At 28.4% G+C, this 24,053-nt stretch overlaps 1 protein-coding gene across 1 annotated transcript in view; it reads left to right on the top strand.

Moving 5' to 3' along the window:
• The window catches only part of inaE (inactivation no afterpotential E), a gene marked incomplete at its 5' end in the record, with an annotated part of 75,863 nt that overhangs the window by 38,953 nt on the left and 12,857 nt on the right, over nucleotides 1–24,053 (top strand). The window contains 9 exon segments of the mRNA XM_067044863.1: nucleotides 475–609; nucleotides 1,502–1,704; nucleotides 2,783–2,999; nucleotides 4,137–4,214; nucleotides 4,818–5,044; nucleotides 8,585–8,726; nucleotides 8,812–8,904; nucleotides 10,919–11,058; nucleotides 17,052–17,184. Coding sequence (XP_066900964.1) covers nucleotides 475–609; nucleotides 1,502–1,704; nucleotides 2,783–2,999; nucleotides 4,137–4,214; nucleotides 4,818–5,044; nucleotides 8,585–8,726; nucleotides 8,812–8,904; nucleotides 10,919–11,058; nucleotides 17,052–17,184 — 1,368 coding nt within the window.

The raw sequence follows: 24,053 nt of genomic DNA, 5'->3' as shown, positions 1-24,053 counted from the left end.
AAAGTTTTAACTTTTCTACACAATATGTCCCATATTAATTTTTCAATAATGATTTTTCAAAAGTGGGTATATTGACTTTTGATTAAAAAAACTCCTTTATGTGTATTATTGTGTCTTCTCAATATATTTCCACAAATTCAATATTTATAAAAAAATTCAGCTTATCTACTCAAGATTGGCCACATATTGATTTTCCAAAAGTAGATATATTGACTCCTGATAAAAAACTGATCAATTTTATAAATTAAACCAGAAAAAAAGCAATATTTATTTAACTAATGAATACATGTAGAAAAATAAAGATAAGACAAAAGAACATCTTGTCAATATCCCAGATGACATTGTTCTAATGAATAAACAATAATAATAATTTTACATTCAGAAGTAAACTTATTTGTACATCGTTTTTATCAATCACATTATCATTATCATTATTATTACCAATCATAATATTTTGTTATATTTTGCTTTTAGAATTCCTTCACGGATATTGCAAGATTACTGTCAGACTTCTTCAGAGATTTAGATGTTGTGCCATCAGATGTGGTCGCAGGGCTGGTGCTTCTCAGAAAATTCCAAAAAATTGAACGAGAATCAAACGTCAACCAGGTAATTAATTTTGTTACTATGGTAAAATTTTATTAATACTTTAATTTAGGTTGGTAAAGATTATACGTCCTAATACAATGTGTTTTTCATATTACGGTGTACTCAAGGTAATCCGAACTAATTGCTGCAGGGGGGTGTTCGGATTACAGAAAGTATTTGGAAAAATGGTGCAAAAAAATAAAAAATATGAATCTACATAACTATTTTTCTTTATTTCTTACATTATTTATTGGAAATAGGACAGTTTGAAGTTTAAAAAAAAAAAATTCTTTTTGATTCCTGTATGATTTTACATGTACGTGATGATTTAATTTGTTAAAATTATAAAATTGTTCATTTATAAGTAAAAAAATTATAAATTAAAAAAATACTCTTTATATGAATTTATTTTAAACATGATAAAAAAAAAAAAAAAATGAGTTTACCAAAAAAATTTGTGCTATAGATATTTCTACTTTTAACTAAATTAATTTCACCAAATCAAATGATTTATACAATAGATATTATGTATTTCTAATTCTAACAAAATATATTTTGAATACTTTCCTAGGAATTAGATTACCCAAAAATTTTCCACTTTTGATTTTCACGGTGATTACAGTAACATGCCTATAGATCAGGAAGTTAAAAATTCCCCTTGCGCATGTCCACTTTTTTCTTAAAACAAAAATGTTATTGCTTGCTGAGTTTTCTAAAAAAAAAAAATTAACTTTTATTTTCATGCCTGTTTAGATTACTAGTGTTCAGAGTACTGAAGTTTGTATTACTGATAGTACACTGTATATACAAACTAAGATAGTATGAGAAAAAAAATTTTAAGTTCTAAAGATAAACAAAAAGTAAAATAGTCGTTGATTTGCTAATTTTTTTTTTTTACTTTTTTATGTTTTAGAGAAAAAACGATACTTATGAATACTTATCTGGAGTACCTGTTACACCTAGAACCAAGTTCCTGCCGCTGGGTGACATGCAACATTACCAGCACTTCCAAGCCGTAATACATTTCATGCATTACGCTTTGGCCGCTTACGGTTGGCCAATGTTTCTTATGACTACATCGCTAGTCAACTTTTGTAAAATCTCTCAAAATATCAGGTGAGTTTTGTTTATTCATAAATATTAAAGAGGCATATATTATTATTCATAAATAATAGTGTCCCCTTTGCCATTTGTAAATAATAAAGGGGGCATAATGGCACAAAGGTAAGGTGCTGTGCTACTGACTCTAAGTCCTGGGATTAGACGGATTAAATTCTTTTTAATCATTATGATTGTCCTCTTCTTTTCTTTCCTTTTTTTTCGTCCAAGACCCCCATCGGAGTCCTATACTGCAATTGTCATCTTGTTTTTTTTCTTAGCCCTGATGAAGTCTTGGAATTCTGGCTGAAATGTTGGCATCAATAAATAATAAATAAGTTTTTACTTATTTGTTTTCTTAACTGATCATCTCCTTCTCCTCTCATACATTATCTACATTCTACAATCTTCTTATCAAAATATTATGGGCTTATTTCAATTTCAATCAATCGAATTCAAGAGTTCAATCCAATATCTTAATCTAAGATTTCAACTTAGCAGAAAATGATGCACTTGTGGAGTTTCAAATAAAATAAGAATTACCATTAATAAAGAACTAAAATACATATTATAAGAATTTAATAATTAAAGGTATCGTTAATACGTAGATTACTTATTATTCTGTTCATTGGAAATGAAACAACGATTGTAACCTATCTGAATTTCATCTCCGATCTGGTAAATTTTTATTTATATTTTTTTCAACTTTATTGAAATCATCTAAGTATATAATTTTATGCATTTATTTTCAAATGAAATAAAATTTGGCTTATTTGAAATGAGTACACTGATTCCTGAATATATTTGATCAGTTGTCTAGTTATCATTTCAATAACTAGCATAGCTACCATAAGTACAATTTTGAATATAAATTAATTTGAAATGGCATATAGAAAAATAAAATGGGAACTGAGAGCCTTCACAAAGTACATTTTTGGAGAAAGCAAGATGCAAACTGCCATAATTTAGTTTGGGGCACCTTAAATATACCACCTTCAATGAGATTAACCATGTATGAGATCCTTAAGTCTGTCAAATAGCAGTAAATTACTAAAACTTAATATTTTCTATGATGTATACATAACTTTCTTATTAGTTTCAGTTGTCTGTTATGTCGATCTAATCCCCAAGTAAACGGTGATAACTGCTGCAACTGTAACTATGCTGCCTTAAAAGGAATGCTGTCTAAAGGGCAAGTAGTCATCGTGTATGCGACTTATCATGTCGACGTTGCTGAGACGCCATTCTTTGTCGCCATAGATTTTTCAAGAAACAAAATTGTCGTCAGTATCAGAGGGACACTGTCAATGAAGGTATGAATAAAGCCAGTATGTAGAATAGAACCTCAGTTAATTTATAAGTTGTTATAATGTACAAGTTAGAATTCTTAAATAAACATTTATTTACATAAAAATAAAATCAGATATTAAAGATAAATACAAATTAAAAATACTAAGTTAGTTATAACCAAAATATCCATATAGTCTCACACTTTTTTTATTATGTTGCAACTCCTACGTTTCAGCTATTCCGGCCATTCTCAAGGATCTATCAACTAACAATTTTAATTACATTCTACTCATTATAAATTAATTCTAAAAATATACATTTCCTACCTAATTCATAAGATCACTGCTATCATTGGTTATCAAACTATTGCAGGCTATTATGATTATTGTTCTTTGTTTATGTGGAACTGTTTTTCCTTGTTTTCAGGTTTTAAAGTACTCCCAAATTGAAACCTCACAAAAATATGATTTACTTTAAAAACTAATAACCCTATTAAAACATATACACTCTAAATTTTTATGACAAAACTTGACCCCTTCCGAGCAAATGTCTGTATTGTCAAACATATTTTCTTGGTCAATAATTATATTTGCTATTTCTCTATCTTTTTTCTCCAAATTAAACTTAAAGTTTTCACCTAATGAAAATAAATTTATTATATTCACTGAATTTTTCAGTTTTTTTTTGTTGGCTACAGTATTGAACGACATTGTTTAAACAATTTTGTGAGGTAAATTTTAATTATTGTGATTATATGACAATATTTCAAAAAGAAACTGATACATTTAACAAAATGAGGAATATTAGTACATGAATATGGGGAAACCTGAAAAGTAGCACAAATAAATATAGAATAGCGATAATATTAAAACAACATCTTAATAAATAAAAACAAACAACTTCCTAGAAATGAAAATCTGGAATGAATAAATAAATAATAAATGAAAGTTTATTACAACCTGATTTCTTATAAAAAAGAAATCTGAAATCATTTTAGCTTATATTGATTTTGTAAGCCAGAATAGTACATTTATAATAGAGACATTGTTTAATGCTGGTAGACTATGGATTTCCTTAGCTTTATAATTCTTTAGCACGTTTACAGTTATGATTATGTACATTATATTTAACATTTTTAACATGAATTTAAACTGTTCTAGGATGTAATCACTGATTTAAATGCTGAAAGTGAAACGTTGCCGCTGAACCCTCCTAAAGAAGATTGGCTTGGTCATAAAGTAGGTTATAGCATATTTTAGCTCATAGTTATTTTTATTTATATTTTCATTTTTAACTACTATATTTCAGACATTTCTTTAATTGTGATAAAATTAAAGTGGTCTGGTTTATTAGCTGGGAGCGGGTGGCTCAGTGGTAAGGCACTGTGTTACTGACATCAAGAATCTGGGTTTGAATCTAGCTGTGGCAGATGAATATTTTCTGTTTCACTGTAGTCGTGAGCCAACCCTGTGGCTTCAGGACTCCTTTGGGGTCCACCCATCAGCTTCATAAAGTGAATACCCTTAATTGGGTATAAATATGGCGGTCGAGCATGATTCTGACCAAATCACTTGGTTTCTGGTTCAGGCTAGATCAGCCACATATGGAACATTAAGGTCTTTATGGATGATCTTATTTTTGTCAAAGTAACGAGTCCCAAACCTCAACTCCGTATATCCAGATAGGCCTTATTATAGTTGTGTAGATCAGTCATTTGTAATGGATATTGGATGTTTAGACTGTTTGTCTAGTAAGTGTTGTAATAGTCAGAATTGACATGTAGTTTCCTGTCTTTTCAGTATTGTGTGGGAATGAGTAATCCTAATCTGTTACTTTTCAAGGGAATGGTTCATGCAGCGGTTTACATCAGAGACAAACTCATAGAAGAAAATATTTTAAACGAAGCATTCACACTTGCTGCTCAAGAAAAACCACAGGAGACGTTCGGTCTCGTCCTCGTCGGACATTCCCTCGGAGCTGGGACAGCATCGATCCTGGCCATTCTGCTCAGACAAACGTATCCTGACCTTCAGTGTTTTGCCTACTCTCCACCTGGAGGTCTTTTAAGGTAATAAATTTTCTTTGAGTGATTAACTTTGTGCTATTGGCTCTGATTACATATTAATAATCTATTGATTCTTCGTTGTTTATTTGGTTGTTGTTCAGCAGATCTTGAGTACTAATACTATTTTTTTATATTAACGAATATTATATTATTATCAAAACTTTTTGACTCACCGCAGGTTTTTATCAGATTTTAATAAATTAAGGGTTCATAGGTCCTGGAACAGATAGGAATTGCTTTCTTTCCCTGCCTTGTGTAGAATGCTAACACAATTAAACTAATTAAAGGATTTTAACTGTTTTAATTATTCTCAGACCTAAAATATAGCTTTGAAGATGACAAGGTTTAAATGAACAAATTAAATATTAACTAGATATGAATATTTTTAAACATTATTGATTCTTTCTCAGGGCAAGATTTCCAGACAATCAGAACACAAAGACACTTAACAGAATTAATAACTATTTTTATAAATCCTAGATAGAGCAAACTAACCAATTATGTTAGCTTCTTTTATGAATGATGATTCTTGATGTCTGATGCTACCGCTGACAATAGACAAAGCATGGTAAGGACCACCTCCTTCCAGGACGTCCACTCTCCCGCCATCCAAGCAAACAAATGTGTTTCTTCCTTTGTCTTGCCCAACCTTTGATAATCAATGTAAACATCAATTGTAGCTCTATGATTTTGAGTTTTTGTCTACAATTTTCTTTATGTAGATTTTTCCTAAATACTTATTTTTCTCTTCTAATTTTACTTAAATTTAGTGAAAATACCATTATTAAAATTAAACTTTAAAGATGACAAGGTTTAAATAAATAAATTAAATGTTAACTAGATAAGAGAATTTTTATTTTAAATTATTAAACATTATTGGCTCTATCTCTGAGCGGGTTTTCCAGATAACCAGAATACAATTAGACTTAAATGAATTAATGGTTACTTGAACAAATTTGTTTAATCCTAGGTTGAGCAAACTAACCATTTTTTTCATCTTCTTTGGTGATTGTCGATTCTTCCTGTCTTCTAAAAAATAAATAACAATAATAATTCAGTAATTCAACAGACTTCAGAAGGACATGTGCCGCCATCTTGAATTTTAAAACAAGTTTCTTTTTGCCTCCATGATTTCTAAATGATGAAATTACTTTGTTATCCATAATAAAGTTGATTAGTTTGCTCTTTGGTGGAAATATATAGAAAAGACTAAACTAAACTATTTATATTTAAAAAATAACTGTTGATCCAAAAAAAGAAGATATTACAATATATAACATTGTTATATTTCAATTATAACAGAATACATTTCCTCAACTAAATAACTATGGAAATGCAATATTTGCAAATAAAGATAAAACTGCAAGTTTGCGATTGATTATGTTTTTCACCTAATACCAAATATTATTCAGCAATATGAGCCATTGAATGTCAAAAGGTTTTTTATTTATTTATTTTTTTTGCAGAATTTCATCATAATTTCTGCATATTTGATTGTTTTATATGTTGCAAAATTAAAGAAAGTTTAGCTTCTGATATTGTTTCTGTTCACAACATAAATAATATTATTTATGAATACACTGGAACCACATTTAAACATTTTATTCACCCACTCTCCAACATATTTAGCCACTAATGTTTTTGACATCTATAATGAAATCTAGTTGAAAACAGAGGTTAAAATTTAAAATAAAAATACAGGGAAGGAGGGGAATTGGGTCAGAACTTAAATCTAATTGTAAGTTAAAAGGAACCATTAAACCCACAGAAAAGTAAATAAGCTCAGCATTTCAGTGAAATAGTTAACTTTCATAACATTATATGTGTTATTTTAGGCTTTCCGGAAAATAATTGTGAACTGTGTTGTAATTTTTTACTAATGAATTGATTCATTTTTCTAATTAAAAAAAAAATTCATATAATTTTTAAAAATTATATAATTAACTAGGGTTCATTACCATGGAAACTCTCATTTCTTGTTCTTTATTATTTATTTATTATGCATTAGGAACTTTCAGGGTCCAGCGCCATATTCATCTATACTTAACAATTTACTGTTATACATTGCCATACAATTAAATAGCAATATTATTTTATTTATAATCTTTACACTCTCTTGAGACTGATTATTATTGTTTAAATAAATAAAATTTTATCCGTTTTAGTCTCAAAACATTTTTTATTCCTTTATAATCTTAAAATTCTTTCTTGAGACTGGCAAATTTTTTACTAAATAATTCAAAAACACTATCCAAATTATAGTCTCAAAACATTTATTTCATTTACACGTCCAACGTTTCGGCCAATTCGGCCATCTTCAGGGACAATCTACTTAATTTAATATGAGACATATCATTTAATCATTTTAAAAAACTCCATACAGGCTATTCTGCCCAGGTCAAAACATTTATATCTAATATGTCAAAAATACATTAAATATTTATAAGTATAAATTTATACTTATAATTTATACTTATAAATAGTGGTAAAAGAGAAATAATTTGACTGTGATTTTTAATGTATTTTTGACATATTAGATATAAATGTTTTGACCTGGGCAGAATAGCCTGTATGGAGTTTTTTAAAATAGTTAAATGATATGTCTCATAGTAAATTAAGTAGATTGTCCCTGAAGATGGCCGAATTGGCCGAAACGTTGGACGTGTAAATGAAATAAATGTTTTGAGACTATAATTTGGATAGTGTTTTTGAATTATTTAGTAAAAAATTTTTTATTCCTTTATAAGTCCGACGTTTTGGCCAATTCGACCATCTTCAAGAACAATCTTAATACAATTTTTGAACCAAATAATTTAAAAAAACAACTTCATGCAGGCTATTCTGCCCAGGTCATTTATATCAGTCCACAAATTACCCTAATTAGTCAATTGTTCACATTAAATTTAAATTAAAACTTTTTATCATAGCCAACCTTCTTTGTTAAAATTTATCACAACAATCTTGTGCAGAATAGCCTGCATAAAGTTATTTTTTTAAATGATGTGGTTCTAAAATTGCATTAAGATTCTTCTTGAGGATGGCCACATTGGCCGAAACTTCTGAATATAAAGGAATTAAAAATGTTTTGAGACTAAAATGGATAAAATTTTGTTTATTTAAGCAATATTATTGTTTAAATAAAGTAAATTATATCCAAATTAAAATCTCAAAACACTCTTTATTTCTTTTTAAGTCCAACGTTTTGGCCAATTCGGCCATCCTCAGGGGCAAGTTATATTTAAATTTCACAATTTTTTAATCTAAGATCCAACTTACTTATGGTAGAAAGATTTCAAGCCAACTACCATCCATTACAAATAGATTGAAACAAGTGAAAAGGGAAATAAGGATTAAAATATTCCTCATGAGAAAAATAAATAATAACAATGAAAGATGTATAATAGTAATAGTTTCTTATTGTTTAAAATATCACAAAATGTTGTAAGGAAGCATAATCAAGTACATAGAAGTTGTAGAAAAGAATATGTTAAAATAAAAATCCTATCTCTCATTATAATATACATTTTTTTCTCTTGATTTTAGTATGCCTGCTGTACAGTACACTAAGAGTTTCATAACATCTGTAGTTCTTGGTAAAGACGTAGTGCCACGTATTGGCCTATATCAGATGGAATCGCTGAGAGCCGATCTCATCAATGCAATTAAAAGAAGTAAAGACCCAAAGGTATACATTTATTGTCCCATGATATAAAAAAATATAAAAAATAGTTTATTGCTATAAATTTTGCTAATTTGTTGTGTTATTGTAGTGGAAGACGATAACCTGCAGTGTATTCTGCTGTGGTTGTGCTCCGATGCCTACTTCAGCTGTGGAACTGAAAGCAGATTCAGCAACAATGCAGGTACTTTTATTTTCTACTTTTACTGTTGATAATTTGATGTCTTATTTCATGTATGTTTCCATGTATATAATATCACATTGAGAGGGAAGGAATCAAATAGTAACATTCTTTAGTCTGGACCATCCCTAACTTTTAGTTGGAGGAAAAAGCACAGATTTATATGAGAAACTAGGTCAAGAATGACAGAAATTATGAGTCAATTTGTTCATGTATTCAAGTTCGATTTTTATATTTAATTCTTAATGAATCTTAGTTATTGTTGGGTTGGGCTAGAACTGTGAATGGTAATTCACAACTCTACATTTAAAACAAATGTAGAGTCGAATTTTGTAATAATATATTTTGAATAATAAAATAAAAACCTTAAAAAAGGAAAGAAAAAGAATTTATCTATACATTGTAATATCCTGATTTTTTAAAATAATTATTAGGAAATTTATTAGTTTTTATTATTCTCAGATCTAAAATATAGCTTTGATGACTACAAGGTTTAAATAAAAAGATTAAATAGTAAATAGATATGAGAATTTTATTTTAAATTATATAACATTAAGGCTCATTTCTTATCTTTTCCAGACAATCAGAATACAATGACACTTAAATAAATTGATGGCTACTTTTACAAATATAATTAAATCCTTGGTAGAGCAAACTAATCAATTATATATTCTTCTTTGATGACTGATAGTTCTCGATGTCTTCTTTCTCAAATCTACCACTGACAGTAGCCAAAGGCTCGGTCCTCCTCCCAGGACCTTGTTTCCAGGACATGTCCAATCCACCGGTGATCCAAACAGAGTGCTTTCTTCCTTCAATTATACAACCTTGGATGACTGGTGATTCTTGATGTATTCTTTCTAAATATCTAACTCTGACTGTAGACAAAGGGTTGTCTACACCACCTGCTTTCAGGAGATATCATCCTTCCCGCGCTTAAACAACAAGTGTCCTGTTTCCTTTGTTTGTTGTTTGATAGTCGATGCAAACATTGATTTTTGTACAACCATTTTGATTTTTGTCTATGATTTTCTTCATGCATATTTTTCCTTAATACTTACTATCTACTTATACATTTTCTTAAATTTACTGTAAATAAAATTATGATATAAAATAATAAAAGTTGATAAAATTTCAATCTATCTTCTCAACATAACAACAATTCAACAGACTTGGGAAGGATGCGCGCCTCCATCTTGAATATTATGAAGTATGTACTTTTACTCTATATTTGCCTGATCAAAATTTGCAAGCTTGCTCTTTGATTCAACAAAACAAATGAACAATATTGAACATACATACATAAAATAAAACAACTAAAACCATCTAACCTTAAAAAACAACGATCTATCAAAAAAGATGATATTACAACATAAATAAAAAAAAATAACTTAACAATTCTTCTAATACAAAATTAAAATTCTTCCTTTAATATTACTTATAACAATGTCTTTATATCACCATGGGTGATGGGGCCCCTTGTGGGTAATTGTTGTCTTCGTAGAGGAAGATAGTAAAACTCTACCCACCGTGTAGAGTGACATGAGGATCAGAATATTCTGGTTATATATATGGCCAGCCTACTAGTAACTAATCCTAACTAGAGAGATAAGAGCGCCTGAGTGTATATACATTATGTACACAATAATGGTATTAGTAAGGTATTATTTATGCCTCTCAGGAATAAATAATAACAAGCTAACACAAAATATTTACAACTGCATATACAATATGGTACGTCAGAGTACGGAATTAATTATTACAATATGTTTGCCGCAACAGTTATTGATGTGTTACATGAATAATTGTTAAAAATTCTAAGGCATTTGTTAGTATAGCATATTAGTAGTTTTTCCAAATTTTTTCTTAAACTCATTTATTGTTTAACTATTTTGAAATTGACTAGCATTTTTTCCTTATCGGTAGCCTTAATTTAATTAATAATCCAAAATATTTCATTTTTTCTGTATCAACATTCATGACTAATATCAATTAACACTTTAAAAATTATTTTCAGGCTTATCAACTGGAGAAAAATGCTGCTCGTGAGGCAGCCGTTCATCCGAGTGACAATACAATAGCTCTCACCTTGCACCAGCCTCTCTATCCGCCTGGCAGTATCATACATGTTGTTAGGCATCATCCGTCGAAGACTGAGTCAGTATCTATTACTTTTTTTATGTAGAAAGCTTAACATGCTGAGGGGAGAAAAATTATTGGAATTTTTCTGAATCTATTATTTGGTCTTTTTCCTATTTCTTTTTTTTTTTTTTTTTTACCTTATTTAATCAAAATTTTATGAACATGTTTAAATAATTTATTTTTTTAATAAAAAGCTTATTTTTTTATAATATTAACTGCTTATAAATAACTTAGTAGACTTTTTTTTAATCTATTTAGTATTCAGGCTGGTAGAACAGCAAAAAGTAGGAGCAAGGATTGCTTACGTACCACGCTAATTTTGTAATATTTTTCCATTTTTTATGAATAGACATTAATTAAATTGCCAGGGCAGCCTTTAACCGTTTTCTTCTAATGTAATCAGGTAATTATTGAAAAAAAATAATGATGAGTTAATAGTTAACCGTAAATATATATATATAAATGAGAAGAAGACGGCTGGGGTGCAATCGGTGAAGGACACAAATAACTAAAAACTTATTTATGAGTACTAACATTTTGACCAGAGTTTCAAGTCTTCATCAAGACTAAGAAAAAAAAAATCAAGATAACAACTAATGAATAAAAGGATATACATAATAATTATAAAATAAAAAAATTACTAACAATTTGGATACATAAATATTGTTTACAGACATGAATAGTTTAAGTATTATAAGAAGATAAAGACTGTACGAGAAGAGTAATATTAAAATTAATTAAGAGGAAAGGGCAAATAATAAAATATATATGAAAATCTTGTTAGTAAATATATGTACAAAATGAAAATAAAATAATAAAATAAGTGGAGAATAAAACTTTCATTGTTTAAATAAAATAAATTTTATCCTATTTAAGTCTGAAAACAGTCAATATTTCGGCCAATTCGGCCATCTTCAAGGATAACCTATTACAAAATAGCTTTTATTATGCTTATGATTTTTAACAATTTAAAAAAAACACAATATTACTAATAATTGAGGCAAATGAGAGAGGAATTAAAGAGACTTAAAGTTTCAGATACCAACTGTCTAGATAGAGATACGTATTGGAAAACATTGAAAAATCTCACCAATATTGGATGAGGAAGAAAAAGGGGTACAAAGTGGTCAGAAGAAAGAAAGAAAGACAGTCAGAGATTATGAAACTGCGATGGGAAGAAAGAAAATCAAGACTCCCAAAGAAGCCTAACCATTGATGTTCACCTGGTCCTTAGTGGCTGATACGTAATAAATAAAATAAATAAAGTAATTAAAAATAAAAGTTTTATTCTCCACTTCTTTTATTATTTTATTTTCATTTTGTACATATATTTACTAATTACATTTTCATATATATTTTATTATTTGTTCTTTCCTCTTACTTAATTTTTATATTACTCTTCTCATACAACATTTATCTTTTTATAATACTTAGACTACATATGTCATTCAACACTATTTATGTATTAACAATGTTAGTTATTTTCTTATCTTCTAATCATTCTGTTTATCCTCTTATTTATTGGTTGTTAACTTGATTTTTTATTCTTGGTCCGGATGAAGGCATGAAATTCTGGCCGAAACGTTGGCACTAACAAATAACTTTTTACTTATTTTTGTTCTTCACTGACAACACCCCAACCATCTTCTCCTCATTATATGAAAAAAAGTAATCTATTGTAGAAAAAAAATTAAATATTTTTTTATAATTCTTAGCAAAAAAAAAGTGAATATCTGGGATTTTAGTGGAAAGAATAATTTATATATTGTTTCTCAGAGAGTTTGTACATTATTTTTATGAAAAAATTTAGTATTCATCTTTGAACATAATATTTCTAAAAATACATTTCTATTACAAATTATTGACCGAGTTCTCTGTATTCCATGTCTGACAACAGGCAGAAATACGAGAAAAAATGGAGGTAAGAGAAAATTTTTAAAATGAAAATAACAATTGTTACCATTTCAATATGTTTTTTTCTGTCAATCAGTGAACAAATTAATTTTTAATAATTGAATTCTATTATTAATAAAAAAAATATTTATAATAGTAAATGAATGCAGTGGGGATTAATAATTTCCTTATTAATAAGTCTCATTATTACTAAATTTGCTATATGTGAAAAATGTTATGAACCCAAAACTGATATTAATGTGATAAAAATAGATACTTACTGTCAAGAAATGAACATTTAAAATTATGGTACGTGACAGCTGCATGGGTTCTAGAGCATCTGAAACAGAACGTTGTGGGTTCAGTTCCTATCTGGCGCCGTTAATATCAAAAAATTTAATTTAAAGAGGGGATATTCTTCTCTTGCATTTATTACTTTTTGTATTAATCTAAATAACTAGATTCCTATAGGACATTTTAATACGGCAAGATCACTCATACTCCTCAATGTTATTCCTTTTATTTACAGACTATTGATTATAGTTGTTTATTTAATTTTATCTCATCTTTATGAGTTTCCGAATTATTAGGGAAGTTACATTGTCTTCCATTCGTTTACCAATATCCCTGTGCATCATGTAAGTAAATAGAGATTGTAAACTATTCACAAATTGGAAATCGCTTTATAGATTGGTAATACGCACAAAAATACTATATGCAGACGTTCTATACTTGGCTTTTAGTTCAAATTTGTTTCATAAAATCTTATCAAACTTGCTTCATTAACAAAATTAATTTTCTGACATTCTGTAGATTTATATCAGCACCGCTTTCTAAAATTAAGCTTATTATAAATAGTAATTTAAAAGAGGCTTGTAAATGCACTTATTCACAAAAAGGACAACTAAGTAAATGTTGACAATAAAAAGGTTTTTCTAGCTATTATTCATTGTTTATTTATAAGTGTTTATTGTTTTTGTTTTTTAAAATAAATTAAGTATGAATTACACACTAAATCAAAATGATGAAAAACCTGATGATCAGACACTGGATTAGATTAAAGCTAAATAAGCTATATTTCTGTTCCCAAATTATTATAATAGAATAAATAATGAAAAGTTAAGGTAAGGAGGACAAAAAATTTATAGTATATATGAAACAGGTATCGCTATTACAGTAGAACCTCGCCGATTCAATTTCTGCAAGTCTGACTTTCTAAGTAATCGAGGTTTTGATTCCGATTTCTGGAACATTGATCTGACTAGTACATATTAAATATTTTATCCATAATATTAATTCAATTGAATCCATCTCCTATCTTATTCTTAAAATTAATATCAGTTGGAGGAACCTTAAAAGATCTGAAAATTAGTCATACCTCAGCAAAGGAAACTTTTGAGATCATATTAAAACATTTTAAAGAATATGAAAGTTCAACAGATGGTGTGATGTCTCAACAAGATCCCAGGAATCAGGATAATGTCAAAAATTTAATAGCCGAGTTTTTTACAAACTAATTTTTTACTTCCTTTAAATGCAACTTACACAAGTGTCAAGCTTGTATTTAGACCAGGCATCAATTTAATTTAGGAGTGAGATGCATATCAGAAGCCCTAAGAAAATACAATATAGACACTAAAGTTAGGTTAGCTGGAAAAGAGGTGATTTTACAGGAGCATCAAGGTTGAGAGATATTATCTTATCATATTTCGTCTGCAAGTTTTACAGGGTATTAGCCTTAAAACCTTGCAGGGAGGTAGCCACACTCAGTAGAGTATTCAACTACAGTCAAGTGGGAGAAAGAAAGTTCTAAAAGTTTTTGCTTTAGTTCCATGCTGAAGGATAGAGGTCGCTAAGGTGTATTTGCCTTCGGTTTTGCTCACAGGTAATAGGATGGCAGTGAAACCCTAAGTAGATTTTTATAAAATAACAGCACAGTTTCCTGCACCAAAATAATGGTAGAATTATTTTATCCACTACTAGTTAGGATATTAATGATCTTTATTCTAGCATATTAAATGGAGGAATATTTCCTCCTTTTAGAATGTTAAAATGATATAACATTTAACATGGTTGAGAGTATGTTAATAGGTCTGCTAAATGGAGAATGATGTAACGCAACAGACCAGCTGAGCTCCACATCATTTTGTCTGTTGTAATTTTGATAGGTTAGCAACTCATAGTTCGTGTTTGGTTTGTATTGTTTTTGTTTTGGATGTTTTTATTCTCTAATAAAGTAATTTAAAAAAAAAAACTAGGAGAGGAAACAAGGAACAAACGAGGTTGAGGAAAGATGATGTGATGAAGCTGTTAGAGATACTATTATCTCATAAAGTTTACAAGGTTAGAAAATAAGTTTTCCAGAAAATCAGGAGCTCCTCTGCATTTAAGATATGAAATGAAATGAAAAAATAACTTTATTCTGGAACATATGTCCCCTCAGAATAAATACATGGTTCATATAGTGAGATTTTTATCTGGCGAGCGTTTACAAATTTTCTGATAGTAGAATGAAATTACATTGGTATATTGGCTTTACTACTGTTTATAATGTTAATCAATACCTGCCTATTTATTTGATTACAAAGATGTGGAGGTTTGGTTGTTTAAAGGAGAGAATGGATGAGGACTGGTGAATGGAGAGGGGAAGAGAATTCCAGAGGGAGGTTGCACGTATGACGAAGGATTTGCTAAAGAAGGAGGTTCTATAGGAGGGCATATATAAATCATTCGGATGGGATCTGGTGTTTAATGAGTGGATAGATGAACAAAGAGTGAGGAGATCTAGGATATAGGTAGGTTTTTTGATGTTAAGAACTTGGAATAGAAAAACACCAAGGAGGTATTGCCTTCAGGAGGTTGGATAGAGCCTCTTCAACTCGGAATACCAGCAGGAGACTTGAGAGCGCATCTAGGGAACCCAAAGATAAATCTTACAAAGCAATTCATGAGTCTCTTCAGTCTCAACTCTAGTCCTGCAGATAGCCTCCAGATAGATTGTAAGATATAACATGGACTTTAAAATAAGTTCCTTACAATCCTGTACTTATAACATTTAGCATGTTAACATTTTTTATATTTAACACATTAACTATACCTCCAATGTATTTTCTCACTGTCTCCTTTGAAGTAGTTAATTTTTTTTTTTCCGATCCCTCTAAAACAGAAAAAACATTAAATTAATAGGTTGCATTACGTATGGTTACATAATTCAGATTGGATATTACTTTTTCTATCAGTGGTACTTGAAGGTATACAGTGAAATACTTATCCGATATTTTGATTTGTCCGTTCCATGTGGATTCTACTAGAAATATTTAGTAGTTAATCCATTTCAGATAGATTTTTATAGTTAAATTTTTGTTAATAATGTTCCTGGCCATGAAAAGGCATCGAGGGTAACTGCATGTAGGATAGTTTGTTGGATCGAGGTTTATGTATTGACCACTAGGTTGCATCAGGTGGTATGAAATGCCACTCATGACTGCTGCTCCTAAAAGTTATATTTTACTTGAAGTCCACAGGGTAGCAGCAGGGTGCTACATTTTTTTTTAATTATAAATATTTTAATAAACTGTTAATATGAAAATCATAGTATATAGTATTTATTTTATGTATCTATATAATTATTTTAAAAAATTTCTTATAAATTAAATAAATTTTTTGGATTTAAAATATATATTTTATTTTTAATACAAAGAGAAACATAATTTTTTTTTAATACTTAAAGCATATCATTTTTTTTATTTCAATGGTTAATCGCACTCTTGATGAGACCTACCCCTAGTATCATCGTGGTTAAATGAGCAAGGTTCTACTGTAATATCATTACATAAATAAATATTTTTAACTTGATTTAACAAAAAAAACATCTACATCAAGGAAATAAAACACATACATAAGTATAGATTATAAGTAGAATTTATCCTTTAGATTTTAATCTTATATGTTTTTGATACACTATTTATAAATTTTAAGTTTTGTTCGATTGCCAATAAAATCTCATCATAAAAAATGTAAAGTACCTATTTTTGAAGTTGTTAATAAATTATTTATTAAGTAAAAACTTGTATTCTTTTTATTTGTGATTTAAATGGTTGATACATACTTAACAGGCAAGTATTGAAGAAACACGATCCAGTATACCAAGCAATTTGGGCAAACAACACTGATTTCGACGAAGTCCTCATTTCTCCAGTAATGATACAAGATCACATGCCTGATAAAGTTCTGGAAGCATTGAACAAGGTATTTTCTAAATGCAAACTTTTCAGTTATTTATGTTTTTATTGGTTAAGTGTTCAATTTTTCATTGACGAGAAGAACTACAATAAATTTTATGAAGGTATCGCTTTTGATGATATTATTGGCTGTTATTACTTATATACATGTATACAAAAGCTCTTTGTTATATTTTAGTCTTTGGACTGACGACAATTTCAAAGAAATTAAAAGAAAGGTATATATAGAATCAATTTTATTCATCACTTTTGCATTTGATATTTTGAAAAGATAATGTTCAAAATTCATAAATGATATAGTCTATGCATGAACTTCTAGAAAGTAAGAAGTCAAAGAAGTATGTATTTAATTACTTCTAGCTGTCGCATGGCATGATGGCTTATAAAACTGTGCTTAAGAGATAGATGTTTATAACACACTTTTCATTTTATTTTATTTATTTTTTTAGTAAGGGAATCTTTCTTTTCTTTTATTATTTGAAAAATCTGGTACACTCTGTGTTTTTATTTTGTAAATTCATCATTATTTTTTATCAACTATTAGTGATAAATCTTGTATTTAGAATTTTCTTACTACAGTAGATTCAAGATAATTTGTGGCTGAGAGAATCATAACTTGTAAATTGTAAATTATTTGTATGAAGATAAAAAAATGATTGATTTAACTTGAAAACAAACAGTAGAAAATGTTTGAAATATATAAAAATTAATATACATTTTTCATTCCTTTACATTCACTACTAGTCAAAGTTTAGGATAAACTCAATTTTTGAATAAATAAAATGAAACTAATATAGTTTTTCTAATGAAACTTAAACATGACAAAAGTTAAGTTTACATAATTATATAAAATGATTTGGGAGTGGCTAGTTCATTGGTAAGGCACTGTACTATAAACTCCTAGGACCCAGATTCAAATCCAGCTGTAGCAAATAATTATTTTTTGTTTTAATGTAGCCGTGAGTCATCCCTGTGGTTTAAGTACCCCTTAATTGAGTAAATCTGACGGTCAAGCGTGATTCAGACCAAACACCTCCTTACACAACCGTTGGTCTAGTAAAAGTACTGTACCCCTAACCCTTCATGGGTTGTAGAGGTACACATTTAATTTTAATATAATAATATAATTTTAGAGGAATATTGTTAAAAAAATATAACTTTGCCTTTAATTGGTGAAATAGAATTTAGACACAACTGATGAGGTACCTCAAATTTTATTCAAGTAAAAATTCAAGTCCTTAACCTTCTAATATGTTATATTTTAATTCCATTTTAATATTTTCGATACCAAAAAGTTTTCAAAATAATAATTAATGACCGAAATTGACATATAAATTTTATTCACTTTTCTTAATTTGATCTAAATCGTTGATACTACTTAACAAAATAAAGAAAAAACTTATATCCTGTTGCTCAATATATTTTTTAAAAAAGTAATATAGATAAAACTGAAAAAAATATCGATTATATTGGAAATGTAAAAGTTTCATCTTGCCACAGATTTTACTCAAAATAGATGGCCACCCTAAACTATTTACCAGGAGTATACTCTGTTAAATGAACAGCAATCCTTATAGTTAAATAATACAATTTTGAAATATAGTGGAGTCCCTATAATCCAAACTTTGGTAACACAAAAGTCTGCTTCATCTGAAAGCAATATACTCCATTCTTGGGAGTAAAAAAAAACTAAGGCCATTTGCATCCTCACTCTGAGAAATATTTTCTCAAGAGAATTGTGCTAACTTTACAACACTGGTTCTATCTTCCTTTTCATTTGTTTTGGTACCAATGATGGGGATTCCACTGTATGTATTTTTTTGTTTTAATGGTAATAAAAACATGATCTAATTATTGCAGAAATATAATTCACAAAAGTTTTTGTTGATAATATTTAATTCATGGTACATGCTCTAAATAACTAATGACTATTTCTAAAAATTAGCCACAATTGAATCACTTAGTATCTACTGTATTTATAATTTTTATATTCTATCCTCACATTTTCATATCTATTCACTTTTAATTTATGTTCACTATTTTTGTTATGTGAAAATGTTTTTCATTTTTAAATTATAGATTTTAAAATTTCATCATGAGGTTGGTATAATAAAGCTCATACTATTATATAATACTTGGACTTGCATAATTCTAAATATTAAGCCTAATTTAAAATGTTACTTGCTAGTAAGGCTTAGTCAACTCAAAGGTTCAATGTCATAATTCCCAATTAATTGGGTGATCATAAAGATCTTGCATAGGCTGATAGTTTATGTAAGATTAAAGGATATTCTGTGTGTCAGGCCAACATCAGTAATACAATGCTGAAAACTGACTTTTAGTTCTGGCCTCATTGAATAATCTTTACCACTCATCACTCTAGATTCCACCTGGTTCCTGATGCATAAAATACATTCAGAGTCTTTGGCTAGTTCATCTTACTAATTCAATTAAAGCCTTCTAATTCTTGCATCAAATAGAGGAATGAGTTTTTTCGATAATTCTTCTTAAAAAATGATATTTTTAAGTTTTCCTGCTTTCAATAATCTAAATGGTCTTGGGCTGAAGTAGAGTGGTGTATGGTTTCTCATTTCTTCATACCTCTGTTCTTAGCAGAAAATTTAGAGTACCCTCTCCACCCACAATGTTTTATAGAACTCATTTACCAGTCTTTGTTGGTAAATTTTAATAGAAACATTTATAGTAACTTAACATTTATTTAAACCAACTATTAGTCTAAGAGGCGGCTGCAAGATTATTTGATGAAAAGATAAATGAGCTATCACAATTGAAAGAGGTTGATTAGTGATAGTTACTTCTAGTTCTGGTTCATCAACCTGCAAACTGGTGGCGATAAATGTGGGTTATGGATGAACATGTAAAAAAAATAATATTTTCAATATTGAACTGTATTCAATACAGAATTCTATTCATCTATGTTAATTTATTTGCATTACGACTAGATTAAATGTTAGGTTAAATTTTATAAGATTTTTTTTGTAATGATTTTGACTAATTGTAAATCAATATTCCATGATAAAATTACTTCATCACTTTCAGATCATAACTCTTGAGCGGTCGGTCACGCTTATCTTCTACATTACTTTCAATATATCAATGTTTGGGCGCCATTTTAAAAATAACCTTTCATTTATACAATTATATCTAGTTATTTACATCTTGAAACCAAAATAAAAATTTAAAGAATTATTATTTTCTGAAAAAAATTTTGAAACACAAAACCTCAGTGCCTGGATTTATAAGAACTCATGAGGGTGTGAACTGAATTTCACAAATATAGTGCACCTTTTTTTATAATTAATGGTATAGTTACATTATTTCCTTCTTGTTTATTATCTTTTTTTCTTGAATCCATGGCAAATTATTCATTTTTATTATCTTTGAACAAACTATTTAGAGTCTATTGTGTAGTGATAATAGTGCTTAGTGCATTGCATTATGTAAATTGTTTCTTTCACATCTGAACAGTACTCTTTATTTTTAGACAAAAGTTTTTCATATAGCTGATTTTTTTTTTTTAACAAAGAAATACATAAAATTGAAATAAGCCCATAATATTTTGATAAAAGGATTGTTGACCGTGGATAATGTATATGAGGATGATTGGGGGTGCGGTCAGTGTAGAACACAAATAATTAAAAGCTTGTTTATTAGAGCCAACATTTCGGCCAGAATTTCTAGCCTTCATAAGGGCTAGAAAATAACTAACATTATTGATACATAAATAGTGTTGAAAGACATGAATAGTTAAAGTATTTTAAGAAGATAAAGGCTGTATAAGAGTAATATTAAAATTAAGTAAGAAGAAAGAATGAATAATAAAATACATACGATAATCTAGTTAGTAAATATATGTAAAAAATGAAAATTAATAAAAGAAGTGGGAAATAAAACATATATAAAGATAATTAAATATGTAAGTAAAATAACAGGATTACGGAAATAAAAAAAATGAAGTTATATAATGCAAAACAAACAAAGAAATAATTTAATAATAATAATAATTTAAAATTAAAGATATGAAAAAAAGTAGAAACCTTTAAAAAAAGTAGAAATATAAAGATATTTATTATATAAGAAATATAAATAAGATATTTTTTTCCATTATTTTAGTATTTTACTTACACATTTCATTAATTGCATATATTCTCTTTCTACTTTTTTTCCATAAATTATTATTATTTAATTTAAATATTCATATTTCTTTGTTTATTTTGCATTATATAACTTTATATTTTTATTTATTTAATCCCGTTATTCTACTTACATATTTAATTACCTACATATACATTTTATTTATCACTCCTTTCATCGCTCTATTTTTATTAATCTTCATTTTGTGCATATATATAACTAGATATTCATATATATTTTAATATTTGTTATTTTCTTTTACTTAATTTTAATGTTACACTTTTCATACAGCCTTTATCTTCTTATAATACTCAAAAAATTCATAAATTTAAACACTAATTATGTATCAATAATGATAGTTATTTTCTAATCATTCTGTAATTCTTTTTATTCATTGGTTGTTATCTTGTTTTTAATGAAGGCCCGAAATTCTGGCCGAAATGTTATCACTAATAAACAACTACTTATTTGAGTTCTTTAATGACTGCACTCCCAACCATATCCTCATACATAATATTTTTGTTTACATATTTAAAAAAAACTAGTATTTATGTGTGTAATTTTTTTATTACTGGTTAAAAGAATTTTTTTTTCAATTGCTATGTTTTACTTATTTTTGAGCTTTGTATGGTTTGGCTTGAAAAGGAGTATTAGTTTTTTAAAGGCTTATTTTGTAAGTTGTTACTTTATTTTCTGTATCTATTACTTGGCAAATATCTGTCTGGATCAGGTTTTGCAACACCATAACAAAAACAAGCATAGGGCAGCTGTCCGAACACTCTCAGATATAGCACAAGCACCACTTGAGTACGGCCTCACTGACATAAGGTATTATCATTGATATATATAAATCTAAAATTCTTTGATATTCTTCCCTGCAGAAAAAAAAAAAAAAAATGGAAGCCGTGGATAACCTCTACACATTTTTCCAATAAGCACGATTTAAATTTTGTTTTTCTTGCATGCCTGCATGAATGCCAGTAGATTATACAAGCATCCTAGGTGACTAAAAATAATTCTTTTATTAAGTTAATAAAACTTAAATGCTATTTTCTATTACATTACTTTATGAAAATGTATTTTATGTTCATACACCATATATATTTTTTTATGTCATTTCCTAACAGACTTGGTGGAGATGTTACCTATAGCTGCATTAATTTTCCTTAGATTTTGAAAAAATTAAAAGTGTTAGTCCAAGAGCCAAGGGAAAAAAAATGAGTAGTAATTTTTTTATTACTTCAATGAAAACTATGAATAATTACTAGTCAAAAAGGATAACATGACAAACCACAGTTGGGGAAAAAGAAAAATTGCGACTGTTTCAAAATGTTGAAAAAAAATAATTTTTCATACGGAGGGAATTTTTAAATAGGGAGAACAAAATAGTTATAACAGAGGTTCCCAATCTTTTTTGGTTTGGTTCGGTTTTAGTTACATTATTTTCTTCTTGTTTATTATCTTTTTTTCTTGAATCCATGGCAAATTATTCGTTTTTATCTCCCTAAATAATTGCCGCCCTTCATATTTTTATAATGGATCATATTTTTTTCTAAATTATTGAATTTTTTGAAAAATTGTACTCATCAATTTTGACTCTAAACTGTATATAGTTTTCATTAAAGTAATCAAAGATCGGGATGAAATAACTTGTTTTCTTCTTCTCTTGGACTCTTGAACTATTTAGCTCTTCCTAAACATTTTCTTATTGTATATACCTTCTGATTGTCTTAAATCCATTGATTAAATTTTATAATTATATTATTTAATACTACATTGCACACGGAGCCTCCTAGATAATACTTTTTTTTTCTAATCTGTGTACCTTTTTTGACCACCACCCGGAATATCTTTTTACAATTAATTACACACGGTCTCTCAGTGACGGGCTAAAATAAACTGCATTTAAAATTACAACTACTTTCTAATCTCTTTAAGTAATTACAATTACTTTACTTTGAAATAGGAAAATGAAATTACAATTTTGATTAGTAATTTCTACTTGATGAACCATTGTAATTGCAATATTGTACCCAAAATTACAATTACTAGTTGAACCAAAGTAATTTTGTATTTATGACCTTTAGAACGGTTAAGATTTATTTTATTCCTTCAAACTCACAATACTAAGGAGATTCGGCCATTGTGGTGGGTTCCTCTTAGGCTGCCTGTAAGCATAGTAGTTGGTTGCAGAAATACTTGGAAGAAACAACATCAAAACAAGAGACAGAAGCATGGTCGTTGGAAGCACAGCAAATGACTGCGTACTCTCCGACATGACCCAACCTTGCCTGACGTGAGCTAGGTCAAACTGTAGGGGAGGCAGGTAGCAATATGGAAATACACTTAGTAACAATAACTATAGCAATACTTCATCAAATATGCTTGTGAGCTCGTAGCATTGTTATACAAAGTCATGGTCATTTTTTTCGTAATATCTTATTCAGTATAAAAAATATATTAAAAAGTACTTGTTAATTGTCCTCATTGAATGTCAGGTAAATTACAATTTCGTAAGTAAATACTATTGTTAAAAAAAAAAAAAAAAAAAAAAAAAAAAAAAAAAAAAATGCGGTCACTAAACTTATCTTATTTTTTCTAAATATAATGTAGCTTTAAGACTTCACTAAACCTTCGTATTCAATCCTTACAATCCAAAATCCTTCGTAAAATCCTCAATGCTCCTTACTTTGTCACAAATAAAATCATACATAAAGACCT

This window comes from Halyomorpha halys, unplaced genomic scaffold, assembly GCF_000696795.3.
Source record: "Halyomorpha halys isolate HHAL.00 unplaced genomic scaffold, Hhal_1.1 Scaffold552.1, whole genome shotgun sequence".
Lineage (NCBI taxonomy): Eukaryota > Metazoa > Arthropoda > Insecta > Hemiptera > Pentatomidae > Halyomorpha > Halyomorpha halys.
This window is presented reverse-complemented; position numbering and strand designations above follow the sequence as displayed.